General features: G+C 38.4%; 1 protein-coding gene across 1 annotated transcript in view; it reads right to left on the reverse strand.

The window, feature by feature from the left end:
* The window catches only part of LOC140233312 (uncharacterized), a 35,891-nt gene extending 24,828 nt beyond the window's left edge, over positions 1 to 11,063 (reverse strand). Inside the window, exons 1-13 of the mRNA XM_072313423.1 lie at positions 10,722 to 11,063; positions 10,016 to 10,179; positions 9,295 to 9,499; positions 8,422 to 8,535; positions 7,644 to 7,757; positions 6,673 to 6,729; positions 6,133 to 6,495; positions 5,323 to 5,477; positions 4,496 to 4,646; positions 3,256 to 3,477; positions 2,236 to 2,481; positions 1,443 to 1,733; positions 598 to 813 (exon numbers count right to left, since the gene is read on the reverse strand). Coding sequence (XP_072169524.1) covers positions 598 to 813; positions 1,443 to 1,733; positions 2,236 to 2,481; positions 3,256 to 3,477; positions 4,496 to 4,646; positions 5,323 to 5,477; positions 6,133 to 6,495; positions 6,673 to 6,729; positions 7,644 to 7,757; positions 8,422 to 8,535; positions 9,295 to 9,499; positions 10,016 to 10,179; positions 10,722 to 10,956 — 2,533 coding nt within the window. The 5' untranslated portion in view covers positions 10,957 to 11,063. The remainder of the gene's footprint in view (positions 1 to 597; positions 814 to 1,442; positions 1,734 to 2,235; positions 2,482 to 3,255; positions 3,478 to 4,495; positions 4,647 to 5,322; positions 5,478 to 6,132; positions 6,496 to 6,672; positions 6,730 to 7,643; positions 7,758 to 8,421; positions 8,536 to 9,294; positions 9,500 to 10,015; positions 10,180 to 10,721) is intronic.
* Positions 11,064 to 24,704: the final 13,641 nt, after the last annotated feature.

Below are 24,704 nucleotides of genomic sequence, written 5' to 3' on the forward strand. Positions count from 1 at the left end.
ACATCAAGAGATGACAAGATAAAAAAAGGCATTCGCATGCTACATTATATGCTTTGTGTAAAATATATGATGCAATTTACAAAATAGAGATAACGGTAGCAGTTGGTGTAACATAAATGGTGACAACCAGGTTGATGGATAGGAAGCAGTAGAGACGTCGGCAAGTACAAAGAGAGAAAGGGAACGGATAAAGGATGCAGGCAGAGGGATAGAGAGATAGAGATCAAAGATAAGAGATAGACAGACGGATATATAGTAGATAGATAGATACACAGATTGTAGATAGATGAATGCATAAATAGATAGAGAGAGAGAAAGAAAGAAAGAGAGAAAAAGGATAGAAATGGAAACTAATGGAATGGCATTGACTTAGATTTCTCTCCTGCTAAGATGGATAATTTTCATCTAATCTCCTGATACCTTATTCGAGTAGCGAAAATGCTTTTCCCAAACCACTAATCCAAGACACCATGTTTGATATTGAAAGGTTATGACAAGTCTACTTATCAATGACTGCGCAAATACGGCAGTCATTAGTAGCCGACCCATCAACATGACTTCATACTAAAAGCCTGTTCTGATTTTTTCCCGCCTTACCTAATGTGATGTAGTCTGGGAAGCCGGGTAAGTCAACGGTTGAATCGTCCACTAGCGTCACGTCATTGGTTGGTCCCAGGTAACCCGACCGCGGGTAAACCGTACCGTTCAGGACGAGGCCAGGTAGAGGACTGTGGTGGGTAAGGACTTTCAAGGTGCTACTGATCAGATCAAGAGTGTTCCAGTAATAGAAGGCGTCCTTGTACTCAAGGTTGTCTGAATAATAGATATACAAAGAGCATACACAACTCATGTAAAATATGAGGAAAGAATAGAAAGGATTACAATGGACGATTTTAGTTGGTTATGACTATTAGCTTCAGATGAAAAGTTGTGGCATAAAGTGTAAGTTGATCAAGCATAAACAGTAAGAGATCGTATAAGAATTTATGCCTAAGATATGGTAATGATTAAACTAAAAAAATACACATCATCTTATTAATTTATATACAAAAAAAAAATATGTGGAATACAAACTTAATTGTAGCTCATCTCAAACATGCCTGTCTACTGTTTCTTTTCATACGCCCCAAACATATATTCTCATTCTGAGGTACTTTTACAATATTTAATGATTTTTGACAGTCTATGGTGGTGACTTTTTTTCACAATTCATTGGAATTATTGTTTAGTTGGAGTTACATGCAATATTCATTTATTTATGTACAGTGAAGATTCTGGCACGTTATCATGACTTTAAATTAAGAAAATGCAGGCCTTTCTGTAAACAAAGAATTCCAGTACCACGTTTCATTCATCCACCTCCCCCCCCCAAAAAAAAAAGATCAGTATAAATGATGGTAAAAATGCATCATATGCGTACATATGTTTTTTTTCTTACTCACCGAGTAGTGCGAAATTTTCCCTGTATTCGTAGGGCTCCACCTTTTGTTCGTTTATGGCCAACTCTTCGAAAGATGAATTGCTGGCGTGACCCAAGAAGTCGTTCCGCCGGCCGAGGATGAGTCGTGTCTCGTAGTCACTGGTACGGAACCTCTGGTAGCCGACCGGATCCCGGGCTACCACGCGACCGTCAACGAAGAAGGTGAGCCCTTCGTCCTCTTTCCAGGTCATGCCAATATTGGTCCATTCGCCCACGAAATCCATGTCAGGGGCAGCGTTCAAAGTCATGTTATCTGTTCGTATACATAAGAAATATTTTACACAAAGTTTGAAAAAGAATATTTGAGATGCATTGTGTAGATTAAACACTAGGGTGTTATATACATGGATTGTTTGTCTGGAAGCTCTTTCATGTGAGATTGATACAATGCCACCGTGCTAGCAAGACCCTCACACGCTGTTTTCATTAGCAGGTGTGTTTTGCTTTTCACTTATATTATCATGCAGTTTCATTCGATGGTAACAGAAGCATATATCTCATTTTCTCAAAGGATCATAGAAATAATTGAATGATCAAATGATACCATATACGCGATTCCATTTAACATTTAGCATTCCATTTAAGCATAAAGCAATTACAAGGTCACTCAATCATAATCTTGTGAAATAAAAACAGAATTATATAATCGAATTAGCATGGGTAAAATCAATTGGATATACAAATCTTCATTGAAAAAAAAAATCTCAAAATGTGATTTCTCTCAAGGAAGCAACAGTAACGGCAAGCATCTTTACCTTCGTATTGTATGTAGGGCTCGTGTACAATTTCCACCACCCAGCGCCTGTAGCCGTTTGTGACAGCCGCCCCCAAGCGATCGACATCTCTCTGGAACATGGAAAACCCGCGAGTCACCTGCTCCCCGGAGCTGATCAAGAAGTGCGTATCGTTGTCGGCGACTAGCGAGAGTCTAGTCCACATGGAGACTGACAATCCGTTGTCGCATCTGTGCGTATTGCTCAAGCAGGTGCCCGCGAAATCTCCTGGGAGTCAGAAAATAGATTTCCTTGAATCATTGTTATCAACCGAATAACTTAAAACTATAAAACAAAAGATTTGAATCAAACTCTTGACCCATGCGCGCACTGATAAGATCATTTCAAGTGAATTCACTGCATGATTAGTATTGTCATAATCATGGAGATTGACTAGAAAGAGTTGAATCGATATTAAAACTTGTTAACATGATTAGATTGTACGAAATACCCTGGTTGACACACAAAACTTGACATGTCGATATGAAACTCTTAGAATGCTGACAGCTATGAGGTCGATTGATATGTGACTTTCTCTTTATGCACTCGCTGTATGAACAGTAACCACGACGATCACTAATCAGTAAGAAGACATGGTGCCAATCAAACATGAAATTAACATTGTGAGAACCAAGATACGAGTGGCGCGAAGAATTTTTTCGAAATGAATGATATCAGCAGAGTTGGAATGCTTTTCATGAAACGTTGCGTGACGGGTGCATCTTGAAAGCATTGCAATTACTTCACTGCGGTTCCTACAGCCAAGAATGAATGAGCCGTTAGAATTCAAGTAGTTTTCATGGTGAACGAAAATTTGTATTACGCATGCGTTACGTTTGGAAAATCGCACGAATCAATGAGCAATCCTAATACAAGTAGCTCTAAAGTAACCCAAAGCTATATCGCTAACAATAAAGACCGCCTCACACTACACGATTTGCGATGCGACATCGGTTCGCAAGAAATCGAGTAGTGTGAGACGGCCTTAAGATGCGCACTTACCCAAGAAGAGCCACCCTTCTCCGTCACCTATGACCATGATGGAGCTGCCTTTCTCGTCCCGACCGTGCCCGAGGATCACATCGGCGTCGCCCGCTCTGTCCATGCTGTGGAGGTTTGCGGCGTAGACGGCGTCATATCCGGACATTGTCAGCAAGTCCCTCCTGATGTAGCCGTCGCTGGACCAATAGTGGTCAGTGGTCTCGATCATGGCCAGTTCGCGACCTGCGTGACATCGAGGTCAAAACAGACATACATTAACTGTGCCTTGCCAAGTTATTATCACTTTTTTTGTTTGTGTATTCGTGGTGACTTTATAAATCGACTTCTAGTATCAGTTATAAGGTTTCGTGTTTGTTTGACGTGGACATTAAAGAAGAGCGTGAATGCTTGAAGAAGCAACGCTGTGTTCAACAGCTGTACGTCCCCTTCGAAAGAATAGACAGTGAGACTAGAATAACAGTATCTTCGCTGCCACAAGACACCAACCAGGGACCTCCGGATTGAGAATTCCCGGTCTTTTCATTAAGCCACGACAGCTCGGGAGATATCATAGCCATTCATCGTCATAGAAACTGGCTCTAAACAACCTCTCCTGGCCCGAGTATTTATTCGCGCACCTGGTTCCAACCCAAACAAAAGACTGTGACATTATTACTTCAGTACCCTACACTCATGTCAGTAAATCAAAGGGTCAACGCACTATATCCGAGATGTAGGCCTACAATAGAATTGTTTCCCACAGATTTGATACATAACCCATCGACTCCTTTAAACAACCGATTAATTACTTCATGTTTGAACTCATGAACCAACGCGTTATGCCGTTAACCTGATTTAGATTGAAAGAGAAAGTGAGTCAAGCCATTACTTGAGTCAACTTCTATAAGAGCTCGATATAAGACCACGGTGTGATACAGATGATATTGGTATGTGCTGATTAGACTGAGTGCTGTTGCTGTCCTGTAAAGTGGGGCCTTTTTGTGTTAAACAAGTAACTGAACGCATGAAATCTGCGGATCGAAAGAAACTAGTAACGAAATGATGATGTCTCAGTTCTTTGATATAAGTTGTGTTGGAACCAGGTGCGAGCATGATTAGCAAGAGTAATGTTCACAGATATTCGGGTCAGGTGAGTTTGCTTAGAACCAGTTTTCATGGCGATGAATGGTTATGACATCTCACTTTGGCACTCTGTAACAATCTAGATCAACAAAGATTAAACATTTGTGATTATGCTTACGCGTCATTCCCAACAAAATATGTCTTTCGTATGATCTGATGGCGCGCCCCCATACGACGAGATCGTTGAAGGCGATGGGAGCTGCGGAGTCTAGTGATCCGAACATCGAACCAAGCGTCATCGTGTTGTACGTATTGGAGGCGGAGATGGACTGAAAGAAGCGAACATAAAGAGGCAACATAACGTTAAAATGCTTATCAATGCTCTTGAGGATACCATACACGAGTACAAAGACAAAAGATATGTCGCTTTGACATATGATGGTGAAAGAAAAGTCGACAGGACTAGATGACGAAAGATTGGAGCAGAAAAGAAGAAATTGGCCAAAGCATAACGCTCATGAGCCTGTGGGTGTCCTCATGCGTGTTTTGTGTCTGCCTGCTCTTTTCAAAATGATGCTTTTTTACGCTCATATCTTTGAACCTTGATAATACTACCAAATTACTTCATTATGACTCTGATATAGGTTTGAGAAACAGCAAATATTTGGTGGATCCATGAGAAATATAACTTTGCGAATCCACATTTCTACTGCTAAACCACACCTAATGCAAGTCGATTGGCTCTTATGACTGCGATGATACTGAGAATTATATTATATTTTCGCAACTATTATAAACTTTGCTTTGGCCCCTAATACCTACGCTGTTCGTCTAAGGAAAGCGCGTTTGTTAAAATATTCTAATCTTGCTCTATCGTGATAAACACACCCATATCTGCTTATTAATTATGTACATGGTCACCACGAAATGCAACGCATTCAAGAGTACTCCATTCTCACGAAGAAAAACATTACATAGTACGATTTCTAGTGACATGATTCTCACCTGAGACGTCGATGCCGAAGGTGTAATCGACCTCCCATTCAGATAGAGCGCCATACCGCCTTTCTTCGACCACGACAGACCAAAGTGCATCCATTCTCGCAAAAGGAGACTGGCTTTTGGTATCGTCATCGAGCGATGACGTCGTGGAGTATTCACTGTGAAAATAAATGAAAACTTTATATGAGGTGATGACTTACTTTGATATTACTGCTGACTAGATGATAACAAAAATCAAATCCGCAAAATCTGGCTGTTATAGTCATTATGTATAGATATCAAGTCGGGTCATGCATTTGTATAGCTATGGACTGCGACGAACTGATGAAAACTCGACTGACTCTATAATCAGCTGCACAATATGTACTATTTCATTTTCTTTTTTGTGACACGGAGAAAATAAACAATCATGTTTTGTGTGTTCTGGCTAACATGATGGGAATATGAGAATCAGTTAAGTCATACTTCCATGTAATAGTTTTCCAACGAAAATCAGAAAAGGTAGAGGGGTTGAACAACATTCGCAGTTTAATGTCTTTCCTGTAAGGCCATATCAGTACATAAGCACATGAAAACTTTCCTCTTTATGTACACATGAAGGTCTATGAGACGATTTGGGCTATTGGAGTATAAAGTAGAAAATAATCTGATATCTTTTTACAATTCCTCTCTCTTCTGAACCAGGCCGTGTAAGCATTTTATGATCTCAATACCCTTGTATTACTTTCCATTTCTGCGACATTGACGCTTTCCATTCATCCGATATTATCTTGAAATACCATGTTTAAGTTCAACAATACGATTCCTTCTCACCCTCAAAGACCATGGTTGGTGCAGAGGTCAGTGATATCCTGATGCCGACCCTCTCGCTATTGATGGGACCAGCTGTCGAGAAGACCAACCCACTGCCGGTGTTATTCACCCGCCCATCAATCTTCATCCAAAAGGCGAGGGTGAGGCCGTAGGGGCACAGGTTGGGCTCGCTCAGACACTGGTTGGTGAAATTGGCGATCTCCACGTAGGAGTCGGCGGTGCGGATATCGGGGTAGTAGCCGAGGCTAGTCCGGCCTAGGGTCACAGTCACGTTCGAGCCGAAGGTGTTGAGGTCTCCGAGGTTGTTCAGCGGGAGATAATAATCAGCAAGCATGTAGAGAGGGTTTATTTCTGGCGTGATTACTGTGGAAGAAAGAGAGAATCATTTAAATATAAACCGAAAACATGTAACAATTGCGGCTTAGAAATCATATAGACCATTCCATATTTCCATTCACAAACTTTGCGGTATTCTAACATTGTGCGTTTGTGTATGCGCACGTTTATGTGTGAAACTCAGAGATGGTTTCAATTACTTACGTAGGAATTGTGGTTGCAGTGACTTCACATTCGAGTAATCGTAGTTTGGCGACAGATCTGCAAGAAATAAAAAATAATAGTCATTGACGTATTTTTTATTTGAGAAATATGAAAATGAGTGAAATGCGCATGGAAAAATATCATAGTAATTAAGCAGAGAGAGAGAGAGAGAGAAAAAAACCCGAGCAAGTTGTGGACCACTGGAAATATCCGAACACATTAGATACTCATCCTAACTTCGACCCTGTTCGACTTTTAATTACATTGGTGCACTTCTTCAAAATACTGTTAGTGCTTCAACTTTACATTATAAACAATTGAATGAAAATCCTCAGTACAATCATGACAATGCGAACGAAGACAAAACAAGTAGCAGAGGGTCTCGAGTATAAATTTGTTGTTCTCTTATGATCCACATTATGTATGTATTCGCTATGTTCATGTGTTCTAAATACCTTCTGCAAAATGAATTGTTGAATTCGATGATTCACTGATTATTATTAGTGGCAGATCCAGGGGGGGGGGGGGGCGCACCGGGCGCGCGCCCCTATTTATTTTTTGTTGTTGTTTAAACAGAAGAAATAAAAAGGGGAAAAAAAGGGGGTGTGCGCCTCCATTTAATTTTGTAAAGACGCCTCCCCTTAAGGAATTCCTTGATCCGCCCCTGTATTTGTATACGGCTGTGAGGGTGGCAGACCTTTTTGTTAAGATATAAATAAATATTGTTATGAAAATGCATGATTGAAGGAAAAACACCTACACGAAAGGATGAAATGTTGCAGTTGGTGCTATGGAATTACGATCAGAGATTTAAGTGTGGTATAAAATCCTTTCAAGATGGTAAGTGGGAGAGCCCACTGGGTGTGCGAGTATTCTCTCTGGAGGTTCTGTACACTACAAGAAGAAGAAGAAGGAGAAGGAGGAGGAGAAGAAGAAGAAGAAGAAGAGGAGGAGGAGGAAGAGGGTGTTACCTTTTTCACAGCTGTCACCGGTGTACCCAAATGCACACTCGCACGTGTAATATGCGACCCAGTCACTGCAGGTGCCTCCATTAAGACAGGGGTATGACTCGCACTCGTCGATTTCTAAGGAATTTCAAATATATGACATCAGACTTGTAAATTCCGGATATTGTGTATGTGTCCCCTATTTTTCTAAACAGTCTTAAACAGAATCAACATATGTTTCCTGAGATAGTTCATGACATATTTCGCTGTCTAGCATATCAGCGTTTATTAGTTTCCACGATGACTAGACATCCAATTGACCTTTTCCTTGAGCCTATATTTTGTGAAGACACTCACTGTTTGATATTGTACTATTTGAGATAGAATTCCCCTTGAATGATATTGTATTGACGATGGCAAATTGACTGCATGCACACATAATATGAAGTGATTTTGCCTATAACGAATAAATGCAGTTTGCATCATCAGTGATTACACAAGATCAGCAGGACGTCGAAAGAGCTCGTAGGAGTATTTTCCACTCACGGAGAACGACTTTTACCACTCTGTGAATAGGTGAATCAGTACATCCCTTGTAGGATAACTATACAAGTGTATCACTGGTATCTCATTAAGCATTTAATGGTCAGAGGAAGCAACAAAGTCTGTGCTCTTTTCTACGAGATATAGTTCAGTTGACATAATTATTTCACATTGCGCTAAAGACAAAGAATGTTGGAAAAGACACCGGTATTAACTAACCTCACTACATGAAGAAAATGAATGAAGAATATGCAGATACCTGTATCGCAGAGCGTCTCGTTGTATCCAGGGAAACAATCGCAGCGATATGAGTCAAATCCTGTGTCGTAACAATCGCCTTGGACGCATGGTTCTACCACACAGTTGTCCTCGTCTATATATCGAAAGGAGGAATTTTTGATTTTCTGATGAATTACTAGCCTTGGTTTGAATTTATCATGTGGCACACTAGTAGCCTTTCAATTGCTTCTTTTTAGACAAAGCGGCCGAACGTTATCTTTCTGACTACTGGTAAAAATGAAATATGAGGTTGGTGCTTGAGAAAATGGGAGAGGAAGTAGCTTAACATTTGAATCTCACCAGGTTTATAACATCATTTCGGGAATTTAGAAAATGTCATTGTGGAAGCCAAAGGTGTCCGGCTTTTGATCGAGATAAACGCATTAAAGATTAGAAAACCAGAGTAAAAATATCAAAAGAAGAGAAATTGCCACAAGAGTCAGAAAGGTCAAAAAAAAAAAAAAAAGGTCGATATATCGACTGTCTTGAGTGATTCCCATTCTGCAATATTGAACAAAATAATACTTCAGTCTGCTAATTCTTAAAAAGTAATTGATTAAGACATCGCTCATTTTGACAAACACAATACTAAAAGGGATTCAAAGACACACCTTTCACATTTTTTTATTTATACTCCAATCGTGTCATTGCTGTGTGACGAAAGACAAGAAATATGCCTATAACCAAACCGTAGATAATCATGCAGCTACAACACATTAGCTCCACGAGTTATAGCTCCATGATACTATTTTGCGGTATGTGAAATTCCCACATGTTTATATCGTCAAGTCACCATTCATGCTGGGATGGATAGCTGAGAGGGAACATAGTGGACTGTACGAATCACACTTACCCCAGCCTCCCATGAGCCAGATGAACTCGAAAGTCTGGTTGAACCACAGCGGGAAGAGAACAACCTCGTCGAACATCCCGGATGAATGGCTAGTGAAGGCGGCCCCGTTATACCGACACCCGAGTGTCACACGGTTGATGACGTCACTAAGGGCATTTGCGGAGCCGACGCTATCTCTACCAACAACTGCAGCATCCAGTACAACCTGGCCGAGATATTTTACGACGATTGATATTTTATTTTTGTTCAAATAATATGTTAAATTACAGGCGTTTTATCGAAGTCATGCAGTAGGCCTATACATGCTGAACAAAAACTGCTTGGACTGAGAAAGCAAGTGATTCCACTGGTGTCATTTCTAGCTCAATGTATAGCATAAAACCTTCCAAGACCTCGGGAAGTGTGTGATGATGGGCCGTGCAAAATAACCAGTGTTCCATCTCCTTTATGAGTGCGATGTTGCAAACGAGTGACATGGTGAGAGGAGTGTAAAAATGAATCAGTATTTCATCGATTCTACGAAGTATAAATTTGATTGAGGTCATGTAAAAACAGAGGTATAGTGATACGTAAATATGAACAATTACGTGTCATGAACATTGTGTTTATTCAAAATCTATATGATGAAACATTGGAAAGACCTTGTCTCAGTCAGAAGAAATGAGGTAAGATGTGTAAAAAACACAGAATAAACCAAAATATCTCGTGGTAATATGCCTACCGTTAATCCATACGTTGGACTCCAGGTGAAGCCGAGGTTTTTCCAGAGATCTGCGGGGATGAGGTTGTCGAGCTCCACTGTGTACGAATTGGTTCCATCGTTCACCACTACGGTCACCGACCTCGTCTCCCGAAAAACACCAAAACCACGAGCATCAGGAATTCCTGCAAAATAGAAAATCAAGAAGAAATCCAGACATAGATACAGATGAAGCAATTGATAAAGTATCAATTTAGTATCGTATTTCATTTTCATATTATTTGGTCCCCTCTATTTCATTTCCACAAATGATTTTTTTAAAACAGTTATCACCAATGTAACTCAACGAGTTCAGATCATTCAATTAATGTAATCAATTCATATAGCAAACCCTTAGATTAAAATGACATAAATCGAAATTGTGGTAGGCGTATGATATTATTGTCATTCAGTTCAGTTCCGTTCAGTTCACCCCCCCCCATCGCAACATAATCAATATTTAAAGATATATGCACATACATGTATAATTTATGTCCTAATCATTGCTGTCATTGTTACTGCTATTACTACAACAACTAGTCTACTATACTTAAAATTTATTATGACATTTGTCACAAGCAAATAGACCTAACTACGAATGCTTATGATTTAAACTTCTAGTTAATGTATGCATTAACTTTCTTATTTGTTTATTATCATGATTATGTTCCTTTTTTAATTTTCTCACCAGAGCTCACGATGTAAACCGGTCCCGACTCTTTGATCTCATCCTCAGTGAGTCGCATCCAGAAGGAGAAGGAAAAACCCAGGGAGCAGAGGCTGGGATCGCTGCAGCATCGCCCGGAGAAGTCCCCGAAGTCGACGCAGTCGTCGGTGCCGTTTAGGCGGACGTGGATGGCTTTGCCGGAGATTGAGTAGTTCTGTTGGATGACCAGGCCGGGCACAGCGTTATACATGCTCATGTTCACATTTTGGTTGGCGTATGCGCTGTCTCCGGTCTCGTTGAAGACATCGAAGGACCAGTACAGCGCTTCCGGGAACGCACTCGTAGTGAGCAGGTAAGAGGAATCTGGAATTATAGTAGAACATAACGATAAGTTGGTAGAAGACGCAGGAACACTCAAAAAAGTACAATATAAAAAGATAACCTTATCGATAACAACGGTGATATTGAAAGAAAATAATTATTAATGCATTGATAACAATCACTTTTTTTATTCTGTAAGACTTGTTCGACTTAGACCAGAACAATGTCACTATGACTCCGGCAACCAGGGATAGCCTGGTGGTAGTGTCACTGCCCCGGAAAGCAGCAGGCCTAGATGACAGGTTGAATCCTAACGGTTCCCCCCTTTTCTGGCATCTTTGCTAAAATGCAGATCAGCAGTTGGGATCTTTAATACAAATACATTTGTATAGAGGGTGACAATGGATTTAAAAAAATCAACGTTAGAATTAATTCTACTAGTAACATCATTGGAGATTCTGTCATCTGCTCACAAAGTCGAACTGCTGATAGAGATTGAATCTGGTTTTATTTGTTCAGTAATTAAGACGCTGATCTAAAGTATCTTTTGTTAAACGTCCCAAAGAAAGACCAACACTTATGCAGCTTGATGCAAGAAAAGAAACGCGAAACTAGACATTGCAGATGAACTGCAGTGTAATGTAATGTACACCTCACTAAGAGAAAAGTAGAGCTAAGTAAAGCAATTAGCTGAAATGTCAGAATGTTAGTCACCGGTGATAGATATCACTACAAATCGATATACTTTTTAACTGGATAGTTTTCATGCAGTCTCTTACAATCTCAATTCTTTCACTCACATGCCTAAACTTGATGTCTCTACAGCCAACAGGAGAAGGTGCCTACAACCGACCCTGTACATGTCAGAGTTTTGTCTCAGATAAATGTGCACCAATGGCACTGTAAAAACAGAGGAAAGAAAAACCAACCAAAGGAAAGTTTCGATGAGTAAAGAAAGAGACATGACTTACCTTTATCACAGTCCTTTCCCCAGTAGCCATATTCACAAATGCATTCGTAGTCGTTAATTTTGTCGACGCAGGTGCCCAAACCGCTACACGTGACGCTGTATAATACGCATTCGTCGATTTCTAGGCGAAGTAGAGGGGGGAAAACAAAGATATTGACATCTTAACCTTGAAGAAAGAGGATACGTATTCTGATTTAATCATGCGTGGTGCCTCACAAAACAATTAACATTCAAGGTTTTACTTTAATTTAACAGAGCTATGCGGTCTTACAGTTTGTAGTCACTTCCTTCAAATGCCGACAAAGAAATCCTTGCGACAGGTGTGACAAAGCAAAGAGACAAACACACTGTGTGCACATACTATGTTGTATGGTGACCTATTTCCTTTCAAGCGATTTAAAAGAGATACAAATTCGTTGAAAGGACTTAAATCAAACTTCGTATAAAGCTGAAATTTAGAGTGAAGGCACAAGGACAACAGCATCTGAAGTCATGCAGCAAACTCACGAGAAGTGGAAAAATGATACACCCAGCACCAACACATCGACAACATTTTTTTGCGAGTTCATCTTTTTCGTAAAACATTTCCAAACTGAAAAAAAAAGTACAACGCTGAATGATAATTGACTGAAGTCTTACTGCTGTCTGCGCCTATGCTATGATAAGTGGAATTAAGAATACTCACCTCCACACCATGTACCGTCGCCGCTATATCCATCGAAACACGTACAGGTAAAGCTACCTATTGTGTTGTTGCAAATGGCGTAATCCTGGTCACAGTTGTCCGTGCCGTCAAGACATTCATCGGTATCTGAGAAACGAAATACATCATTGATATTTCTTAATCGTTCAGAGCATATCTATGCATATTTCACATGTTATACAGGAATACAGGAGGATCATACCCTTTGTCGTTGCAACACCAATTTAGTTGACGATTGTTGCTAGTTTTGTTGCTATTGTTACTCAATAAAAATGGGGCCCCATCTGGTCCCATTGCCGGTCTTGAAATAAAATTGATGATAATTACATTTGCTCTAAGGTTCAAACTGGTATTCTATGTTTACGGAGATATTGTTCGTTTAATTCAGCGAGCAATAAAATCAACTACAAGTAACAAACAACAACACTCAATAAGTCACTTTAATCTACAGATATTTCTTCTCCAGTATGGAACTGCATCAAATTATTCCGCCTATCTGTACAAAATTTAACTCTATGCGTGTAAAGACGTAGAATCAAGTTTGTAGCATTAGATATTGTTATGTCCAGCAACCCACGAGCAAGCTTCCTGGTTGTCAGAACATCCTTTGTTATTGATGTAGGGAGCCTATATAGACTTCTATCATTACAGTCATTGCATGATAATACTAGTAAGCAATATTACCGGTATTATCACCACGATCAGAATCGGTACATTTTGCAGCCCGCAGCTCGAGTACGTGTACTCACCATTACACTGGGTCAATCCGTCACCGACATAACCGTCGGCGCACTCGCAGTCAAACGATCCGTACGTGTTGACGCACACGCCAGTCACGTTGAGACAGTTGTGCGTTTCCAGTGTACACTCGTTAACATCTTCAGCGAAAAAGGAAAGAATTGAACAGAGCAAATGATCTTATCAAAGGTGGAAACTTGTCGCAAAACTGTGTGTACGAGTTTTAATCAGGGAGAACGAGTGATGTACGGTTCGACGTTAATACAATGCTATGTGTATTGTCTTTTTTTCGTTTTTGTTTGTGTTGGGTTGCGATTGTATATATGTGTACACTTTTGTATGCGTGTGCGTGTGTGTGTGTGTGTTCTGTGTGTTTAAGTGTATTGCATTACAGTAATTTTGTTCATTTGCATTTGAACATGAAGGACGTACAACAGAACATATTTTTCCCATTCGGCTTATGCCATCTTAATAACATTTTAGACGTTGTAACGTTCACCTACAACTCCCCTAATTCATGTCATTCCTATACTAGTCATGAGAATGGTTCAAAGTTCTTCTATGACCATTGCCCTCTTTGTCGAAAAACAAGCAAGCGAACATACAAAACCTTAGCAGTGATCGCAGGCTTGACAACAAGCCGCAGACGTTTTGAGATAATATCCCCTCACAAAAACGGTAAATCTACCTACCTTCATGACTTTCATTCGTACTAAAGATATTGAGACCACCATTGGGTGAGATTAATAAAGAGGCCTAAAACACACGCCCATACAGATACAATAAACAGGTAAGCAAGAAAAAACATCAAAGAGTAAAAGTCAATGATAAACAGACAGAACTTACCGGAACACAGGAAGCCCGAGCCAGTGAAACCATCGTCACAATCACAGTCATAGCTGCCTATCGTGTTGTTACACGAAGCTCTCGAATGACACGAGTCAGTGCCAGCCAAACATTCGTCGATATCTGGTCGGGATAAACATTAAATTAAACAAATAATATGAACATTAGATGAGTAGGGTGACAAAATTTCAAGCAACTTTTACCTCGATAGACTATAGTTAACCTACTATGTAGGCTATTCATTCTTTTCCATATCAATATCGCAACCCTCTTGTTAAAAACTTGGTAAATCATCTTGCCCAGAAACGCAATTAAAAACATGACAATATCTGCAGCGTCGAATGAAAGAATCTTTTTTTTTCCGGCTGATTTTGGGGTTTTGAGAAATGCGATTTGTACATGCTCTCAGCTAGACAGACATATTTAAAAGAGATAAATCTCTCACATAAAAGGAATAACAAAGTTATTTGATATAAAAATACAAAGGCAATCTCTCTTTGCATCAGGACGCGTACATGATCAAGAATCATTCCAATGAGAACAATGGAAAGAGAGATCGAAATGGAAATGAAGTGAAATTGATTCCAATCTTGCATTCACATCCTATATGTCACTATCCTATGATATAAATGTGGTGTTTTACATACGAAATAAACCATACATCTGGAATGACGTGTGCAGCAATTCAAAGTAAGGAAAAATAGCAATATACAACAGCTGACATGACATTTTACGAGAATTGAGAAAGGTGTATAGGCCTACACGTCCACTCACCGTCGCACTGTGTTTCGCCGTCACCCGAGTAACCCGTCGCGCATGTACACGACCAGGCACCAATGTTGTTAAGACACTGTCCCACTACGGGTAGACAGTCATGCGTTCCAGCCGAGCATTCGTCAAAATCTATTCGAACAATGTTACGGAGAAGGGAAAAATACACACACAAACGTGCAAGTGAATCCCGGGAAGTGAATGTAAAAGATTTACTGAAAAGCTTCGCGTCTCAGTTTTTTTTAATAGCTTTCCGGAAGGACGTAATGTTATCCATAGTCAAACAATCAATCAAAAAAATTGTGCCTGTGCACAACCAACACAAGTGTGTGGTATGATGTATATTATCTTATATTCAAATGAAAAGACAGTATTATGTAACTGAAGTAAAGACAGACTTGACGTGCTTTGTTTATTGTAGATTCTGACAAAGCATCATGATTGCACTCATTCCATATTGGCTGACGAATTCAAATGTCTAGCTATGTGGTTGTTTCTTCTTTCAGAAGAAGTAAATGCAAAAAACACGTGTTTTTTGTTATCATGATCTTCTGTATGTTCTAAATCTATGATGGAATGCACCAATCGCAAGTGATTAAAATTGAAAACAAGGCAGTCTGTTTAATGTAAAGATCTAAGCATACATAAACAAACAAGATTACAACCTCCCAAAATCCAAGATACCCACACACGCACTCATTCTTTCCTTTCTTTCAGCTGTACCGAAATGGGTACATAAGAGTTACTTAATCTCTCTTGATATTCATATGTAAGATACATGTATATACATAAATGCATACAGACATTTATCATACATACAAACATACATACATACATCCACATTCAAAGATACACATATTTTAAATGCATATATTACGTTCGTACCTAAGCAGGTGACTCCGTCACCCGTGTAGCCCGAGTTACAGGTGCAGTTGTAACCTCCGATCGTGTTGACGCAGGATCCACGGTTCGCATGACAGTCGTCCGTGCCTTGCGAACACTCGTCCAAGTCTAATACGGTCAATAGCAGAAAAAAGAACATTTTCTTTGGAAAACCATTTTTACTCCCCATATTGGACGATGATGATACTTATTACTTCTAAATAATCATGATAATAACAGCGGTAACCATATCGATAAATATCATGATGGTATACAAATACAAACAGTAATGATGACGATATTAAATTGAGTTGAGTTGAATTTATAGCCACTTAATGTGGTGGAACACCCTGAACAGCAGAGCTGGTTTCCATAGGTGTCCATAGGAATATTTTAATCATATCAAAAGTAGTGTTGTGATGATAATCATAATAAGAAAACCAAGGGAACTTTACATCAAACGAACCAGTCGATTTCGTGAATGGATACAAAAAAGGTACAAGAAACATCAGTTTGTCATTGAGTTTTTACCCTCAGTGCAATTTTGTCCCGTGTAGCCACTTCCAGTGCAATCACACGTGTAGTCGTCAGTGCCATGTGAATCACCCGAACACTCCCCTGCCCCACAGGGGTCGGCCCGAAGACAGTACGGCAATTCTGGAATCACAGAAAACCACAGTAGTGTTACAAAGGCGCATGGAGAGTCGACAAAGTTACTGCATTTTAACAATATTATCAGCATCTGATTGTCTCTTAAATCTAGAACTCAAAATGTTACATCACAAGATCTTAAAGTTTTGGGTGTATCTCACTTACTAGAGTCATTCTCTTGAGATTGCATAGGGCTTGTGAATGTGAAATGCTTAATCTGGCATAACTTAAATGACGGACACAATTACCGTTGGTATGAAGTGCACCGGCATTATTCAGCTGAGGTTTCCGATGTTGCTAAGAATAAGCCGTAGTATCTTCTTACACTACATTGTATCGGTATTGGTATACCCTTTCGGCGTAGCACAGTAGTATTTACATCTTGTCTATGAATTGGGGATCGTTAAATGTGTATGATATGACCGTGTTGATATTTCCATACATTTCACTTATTAGCGAGTATACAGGGCCTTGAAACAAAGAAACTATTTGTATTTATTGAAACATTACAATAAGTAATAAAAGAATGAAATGAAACTCACCTCTCAATAAGACGAGAATAACTGCATGTCTTATACGCAAAATGCAATGTTATGACAATATTCATAAAAGCATGATGAAAATATGATAAACCAAGGTCAGGAAAGTCGACACTCGTAATCAGATAGCGTACAATTAAGTCGCGCGGGGGTAGGGTTGGGAGGGAAGGGAAACAAAACAAAACAAAACAACAGAACAAGAATGAAAACGAGGTAATAGAATATCATTAACGATTGCATGAAAATGAGAATAATACCAAATCATTTAGAGTATCATCAATGCATTATAGTTGAAGTAATAACCAAGATCGAACAATATTGATACAGTACAGGTAAAATGAAAACAAAATCATGCAAAACAGAAATATTGATATGAAAATTATAGATGGCGTGTACGAAGAAAAAGATAATGACTGAATGAGATATGGATATGGAGCAAAATTCGTTTGATTGAAGAAGATTAGAAAGAAGAAGAAAGAAGAGAGACAGAAGGTGAAAGAGTCGTCCAGGTTAAACTGGTCAGCTTTGCTCCCCGGGGATGATGCGACAAGAGCGTTGAGTAGCACGAGTGCATGGGTGTGACAAGGGCACAGGTGAATCCCTCTTCTCCCCGGAACACATTTCATTATCGTCTGAAAAGGAATAAAAGAACAATATGATTGCATCATAATCCTAAATTGATAATCAGGATTGGGAATTTTCGTTCACCAAACAATCATGACTATAATGACTTCGTGATAATGCACTGCATTGCAGGGGAGCAAAAATGACCTGATTTACTTTAAAGTGGGTTTTGGAACAACACTGGTTACCGAAAGCACTAAATGGAAAGTGTGAATTCACATTGCAATATCATGGATGAAGCGGATATAAAGTGACTTTAAAACGAAGTGATATGCCAATACTGTTGAATTTGTTGAAGAACGAACAAACTGAATCTGTGTATTGACGAAATGAATTTCTATTTAGAGTAGACAAGACGTATATATAGAAATAAAACCACAAGTATGCAACGTACCTGGTGAAATCAATCCTGTATGTCGGACATTTTTGGAGACGTCAAGTCCATGTTCTGTCAAGTCTACCTCCAGTGGATTCTTCCAGAAACTATGTGTGATTACTACAAATGCAAGCTGTGCCATCTACGCGTTTTGATACGAGGAAGAACTATTCGTGCAGGTCCAGTGCCGAAAATTGATGGGTTGTTATACCAGGCAGATTACAGCATAAGTGAAATGATCAACGTTATATTTTGTCATTGGAAAACGTTTCAACATGGAGTCAGTCTGCTTCCTACACGTCTTGGAGTACCATTGTGTAACTCGTTGCTTACGTCTTGCTGATCTATCGATCGATTCGCCCTACGTTTGTTCTCCTGTCTCATGCAGATTGTGCAGTTACCATATAACTGTAAACGACCGAACTCGATCAGACGGCTATTACTGCGGTCAACAGAACGATGAGTATAAAGGGGATCGACGGCTAAGACTGCTTAGTGAATGTTTCCGTAAATTTCTTTTGTTTTGTTTTGTTTTTCAATAAAAGCGATTTCAGGAGAAGGTATGTTTACCAGACTCTTTAGCGATCAACTATGAGGATTTACCCATCCACGAATGATGACGAAATTTTCTTAAACTAATTTTATTTCTTAATATCTTTATACTGATTCTATGTCAACTTTTCTTCTCTCTCGATAATGAGAAAAAATAAAAAGAAATTGCATTTTAATCAATGTACATCAACCTGTTAGTTTGTGTGTGTGTGTGTGTGTGTGTGTGTGTGTGTGTGTGTGTGTGTGCATATGTGGGTATCTTGAGTTTGATTAATGTTTGATTAATGGGGATAAATACGTTAGTGATGTAAGTCCATTTTCATTGCCATTTAGAGGTATGTGTCACAAAGCTGCTAATCAATATATGATAATACATACATGTAGTAAGCCCGATATGTTCAGAACACAGAGGAACTGGTTAAAATGGCCATATAAATCAATATTTTGGAAATAGGCATCGCGTGTGCCCCTAACAAGACATTTAAGTGGTTCTTCCAGGTAAATTAGCAGTCAAAATAATAATGTATTCATAATCTTCTTTTCCTACTGGGCCTTGAGCACGTTATATAGTCATGTGGACCTGGCACATTATAAGTACTTTGTAATATTATTATTATTATTATTATGTAGTTTCTATTCAAAACTTCTTTACCACATTCGCTTCCCCACAAGCGGACTTATCATGGAGAGAGAGAGAGAGAGAGAGAGAGAGAGAGAGGAATATTGATTATTTTGAAGGCGTACTTGCGGGCATAGTGTTATCGATCGACAAATGACCGATCGATTTCAGAACGTTGCCGGATCTACGTAGCCAACAAGCAAGAAGATGGCAACTGAGAAATAATCCTTGATATCGAATAGCATGATAAGTTAACGGGACTTTCAAGCAACACACACACACACACACACACACACACACACACACACACACACACACACACACACACACCAACACACAACTTCAATACTCTATTTCTGAAACATTTCGCAGCATTTATGTCGGACAGTTCATTGGATGTAAAGTAACGGGAGTGATAAACAACCGCTTATTTCTAATTTGCACGCATCAATAATAATGTCTTTCATAAACAGGTGCGAGTGCGAGTTTTCTCCCACTTCGCACAAGTCACTTTCGACGGCGAGATCGATCAAGACTTGTGTTATTGATTTCGTACGTATTTCGTCCTCGTCCTTACAAAGTAGAGCACTGTTCTGTTACATCACAGCAACAGTAAAAGTCCCTGGTCACTGGCGTAGTGCTGCTTTTGTCATGATAACGGTTTTCTACCAGTGGTAAACGATGCTACAGGCCAACACAATTGTTATAGCGCCATCTACTTCGTTTTAATTTATGTTATTTTTATACATGATACATCAATTATGACTGACAGTTTTTTGCATCGATTTTCCTTAAAAAAAAGAGCATTTTCAACACATATCACTGTTAAATCATCATGATTTAAACACCGAATACTAAAAGTTTTAGAATGCATTATTTGTAAAAAGTCGCAGCGGGATGGGACTGCGGCAGATCAGAACCTTTTCACTATAGCTCCCTTAACGAGCGAAAAGAAAAGTAAGGAAAGTTACAGATGGAAACATTTACATACACAGCTGAGGAGATAATTTTGATACATAAATGTATATTAAAGGGAATGGGGGAGAGAGAGAGAGAGAGAGAGAGAGAGGGGGGGGGGGATAGACAGACCGACGGACAGAATGCAAAGACAACTACAGATGGTCGATATAGTGTAATCAGTATTCAATATGGAAACTCTCACTCCCATGGGTGTTCTTTTGAAAGCTATCAGTCTGCTTATGTATTTCGATTCATTACTCCTCTTCCGACAGTTTACCTATAAGATTTCCCAGAATACTCTCACCATCACATCAACTTCTACTACTACCATTACACACCTTCCAACATCAAAACAACCTTCTTCACAATCATTAGCAGCATGCAGCATCCATCACTCTTTATCACTGCCACGCAATCAATTTTCTTTTAAAGGCAATAAAAACCAACATCATTATTCAAATAATATATTGTAATATTCTAATAAGCAAGATACAATAGTAACAATCACACTCAAAGAGACAAGAATTGCCTTTATTCATTTATATTCTTTACTTTTTCATAAAGTATTTTGCAAACGGTAATAGTAGTTGCAGCTGTAGAAGAAATAATAAAGTGCCAACTCACAAATGTGCGCATCTACTCACATGAGTGAGCGGAGTTCAGTTTGAATTTCTATATAGGCCTATACATCTTTATATACAATCGTTATTGTGTCAACAGTTTCTATCATTTGTTTCAAACTGCTACAGATTTGCAAGTTGTTTCTTTTTTTGAGCGTTTGTCACTGGCTATTCTATAGAGATGATATAATAGTGATCATTATGATAACAAAATATCTGTTCGATTGTGGACAAAATGTCGTGAGAAATGAGTGGTCCCCCTGAAAGGCTAAACTCATACAACATGAATTGTCCAAGCAGAACCTCATACGGTTGCAATTATTCAAAAATGAGAGTCATGAAGAGTTTTCCCTATCTTAAAACCTCTGGAACCTTGTAAATTCACTGTCCTGTCCGTGCTAGACTATCTTGTGAATACCAATAATTTGTTTAGGCTTGATTTAGATAGTTAAACGTTTTCAACACTTTGTCTAATGCATCTCTGAGAGAAGTTGAGAAAACCTTTTAAAGTATAGTTGGCATGGTTGGTAAAAGCCCGTATCCTCTCCACAAATTTTATTGAATATGCCGTTGAGATGCATATCCAAGATGTATATTCATGAATTGTTACACTGGCAAACCTTAATTCAGAGTTTTAAGAAATGGGAAACGGTCTAAGCATATAAAAATAATTATATATATGAGTGTCTGTTGCTCAGCCAGTATAGAGTTTTATGATTCTTCAACTTATGTATAATAATAATATGAAATTCGTTCTACGTGCGTAATATATGTTTTGCTGTATATCGGTTTAAGCAAACACGTGAAGATGTATCAAACATGTCACGCTTTATATCATTACATTATCATACGTGATATGCAGTACAGAGCTTGATACTACTTGTGCAGATGTTCACACACTCTATTCAACGTTGACTTAAGCGAGTGATGTATGCAAATTACAGACTTGAATGTTTTTTCATTAATCCCAGTGTATCGTCCATTCTATCCTATAAAACAAAATGTAATGGATATTTTCAATAACGTATAGCAACATTAATGAAAAGAAAAACGTGATTGCATTACATATATCTACCACCTAATAGGATTTCATTACAAGATTCTGAACCTCTTTGAAGCAGCGTATGTTATATAATGGTAACAATAATGATAATGATAACGATAATGATAATGATAATAGTGGCTACTTGGTATCGATAGCTAGCAGGTTCACCTTTCGGTGATCATCACGCTTCAAGAAAAATATATTTAGATATGTACAGACATGAGAGAGCGGGAAGAAAATTCCAAATAAATATGTTTTTAGCAATGACAGCAAAAAAATAATTATAATGATAGATAGAACATTGATAGTGTGTGCATTTGATGCGCAATTACAATTTGTGTGCGTGTGTTTGTGTGTATGTATGTGTGATTTATTGCTCAGGGCAATTAAAACTATACACTGTAACATCAGTATAATTCTACCAAATTACACTGAGTAATGTATTCATTTATTTGGTAGAGGTTTCTTCTCTTTCATAACGAGAGACACGTTGGTCCGTCCAGGGAGTTGGCTTGACGCACGGGACCAGTAGCCCTTGCCGCCAGAGACATCTTAAAAACACAAGCACATTGATAATGTTAGTTATCATGATTACGGTTAACAATATCTAATGAAATACAATTACCTATCTGTGCTTGATGCGGGTAAATCAATTATGCAATTCAAACAATTTTTTAATCGATTAAAAAAAAAATCAAATAACTACCAACTATTATTAATAGCTAGATTATAATAAATAGAGCGGCACTACTAGTAAAGCTCTATCTTAAAATAATATATACCTGGCACATAATAGTAATTGAGATTCTATAGAGTATATAACAAATCTAAAATGTTCCCTATATATGTAGTTTACAATAACCCTAATCCATTTTACACACACAATATCTCAAAATCATATATTTCACAAATTACATTCAAAATATCAATATGAAATAAGATATTAAACATTCAACACACATGTAGAAAGAGAGGTGAAATTGTTGTTTGTCCTGTGCAAACCATTTTAAGGAATATTTCATATTTCCCCTTCTGACTGAAACAAGAGCACAATAGTACTAAAATAGAACAGCAGAACAAATCTGATATAGTAAGTACATTGTAATATACAACAAACTTACAAACAACAGGTCTCTTCTTTTTCTTTTTCCTGCGAGGTTTCTTCTGGTCTGGAGGCTTGAGGGAAAAAATTAGATGAAAACAGGGCAAGAATAAAAGGAGAAAGAGTTCTGGATTGTTTTGCACTTAATGACTTAACATTCTCAACCTGATATTATTTCACCTGACTTTATTTAATCTGATATCAAGGTATGAAAGTATTCTGAAGCTGACCAAAAAATTAAGCACACATTGCACTTGATTAAAAAGTCAATACTGGCACATAGTGATTATATGTTAATGCCTCCGTGTTATACATTGAAATCTTTTGGTATATACAGCATTTCTCCCATAACTGCTGGCCCCTTTGACTGGATGTTACCCAGCCACATTCGCGCTCGCTTAGATGTAGTAGTTTCTGGCAAAACTAATTAATAAAGTGATTGTGAAAAAAAAGGTCTCTTGGGTCTTGTGATTCCAACAGCATCAATGTGCAACAAGTAATGGTACGGCAATTTGTTGTGATCTGGTTCAATATGGTATAATTCGCCCAAAATACCAGATGAGCTAGTATCTACATCCCCTGACGTGACAAAATTTAACTGTCTCTCTCTCATTTTGCTATTCGTTGTAGCACCTTAATTGTACGAGACATTTGCCTTCCCTTAGCTTGGCTTCATCCAAAAAAAAAAAAAAAAAAAAATTACTGACTGCTTGTCATGGTGTTTGTTTATTTTTTTTGTGTGTGTCTAGTAGTCACAGAATCTCGTATGGACTAAATATATTTTTACAAAGATATTCGTACTTACGATCCAGATTTTCTCCACGCTTGTTTTGCTGCCATTTCCGATTTTCTTTGCTCGCATGAACTTCAGCTGAAATGGACACATGAAAGGAAAACATTCTGACTGATCAAGGTGAACATAACAAACGTTTGTATACACACTTCTCTTTTGAAACAAAGCCTCGATACACAAAGGATTTTGCTAAGTTGATTTTTTTATTTGTATAATATCTCATTTAGGCACATTGTATCTTCTGAAGACGCTCACATGATAAGGGGCTCATACGATGATGCTGATGTCGTGTTGTTGTTCGATTTTACAAGAAGATTGGAAAGAAGTATTAAAGGACAAGTCCACCTTTATTAACATAAGGATTGAGAGAATGTAGCAATATTTGTAGAACACATCATTGAAAGTTTGAGGAAAAACGGACAATACGTTCAAAAGTTATGAATTTTTGAAGTTTTTGTGCAGTCACCGCTGGATGATAAGACTACTGCAGTGTATGATGTCACATGCGTACAACAATAGAAGGAAAATATGAAGAGAATTTCACAAAATTTCCTCTTTTGAAAAAAGTACACATTCCCTTGACTCGTAACTGACACAAGTTATGGGTAATATTATGCCCATTGCCTTTAGAAAGAGGCAAGTCAAGTGCTCTTTTATTATGCGAAAAAAGTGAAAATATGTTGAATTTTCTTTACATTTTCTTTATACTGTACTCATATGACATCACAAGCCTTAGTAGTCTCCTCATCCAGCGGTTCCAACACAAAAAAATTTAAAAATTCATAACTTTTGCATCGATTGCCTAATTTTCCTCAAACTTTCACTAATGTGTTCTACTAATATTGCTGCATTCTCTCAATCCTTATGTTTATGAAGGTGAACTTGTCCTTTA

This window comes from Diadema setosum, chromosome 9, assembly GCF_964275005.1.
Source record: "Diadema setosum chromosome 9, eeDiaSeto1, whole genome shotgun sequence".
NCBI classification, from domain to species: domain Eukaryota; kingdom Metazoa; phylum Echinodermata; class Echinoidea; order Diadematoida; family Diadematidae; genus Diadema; species Diadema setosum.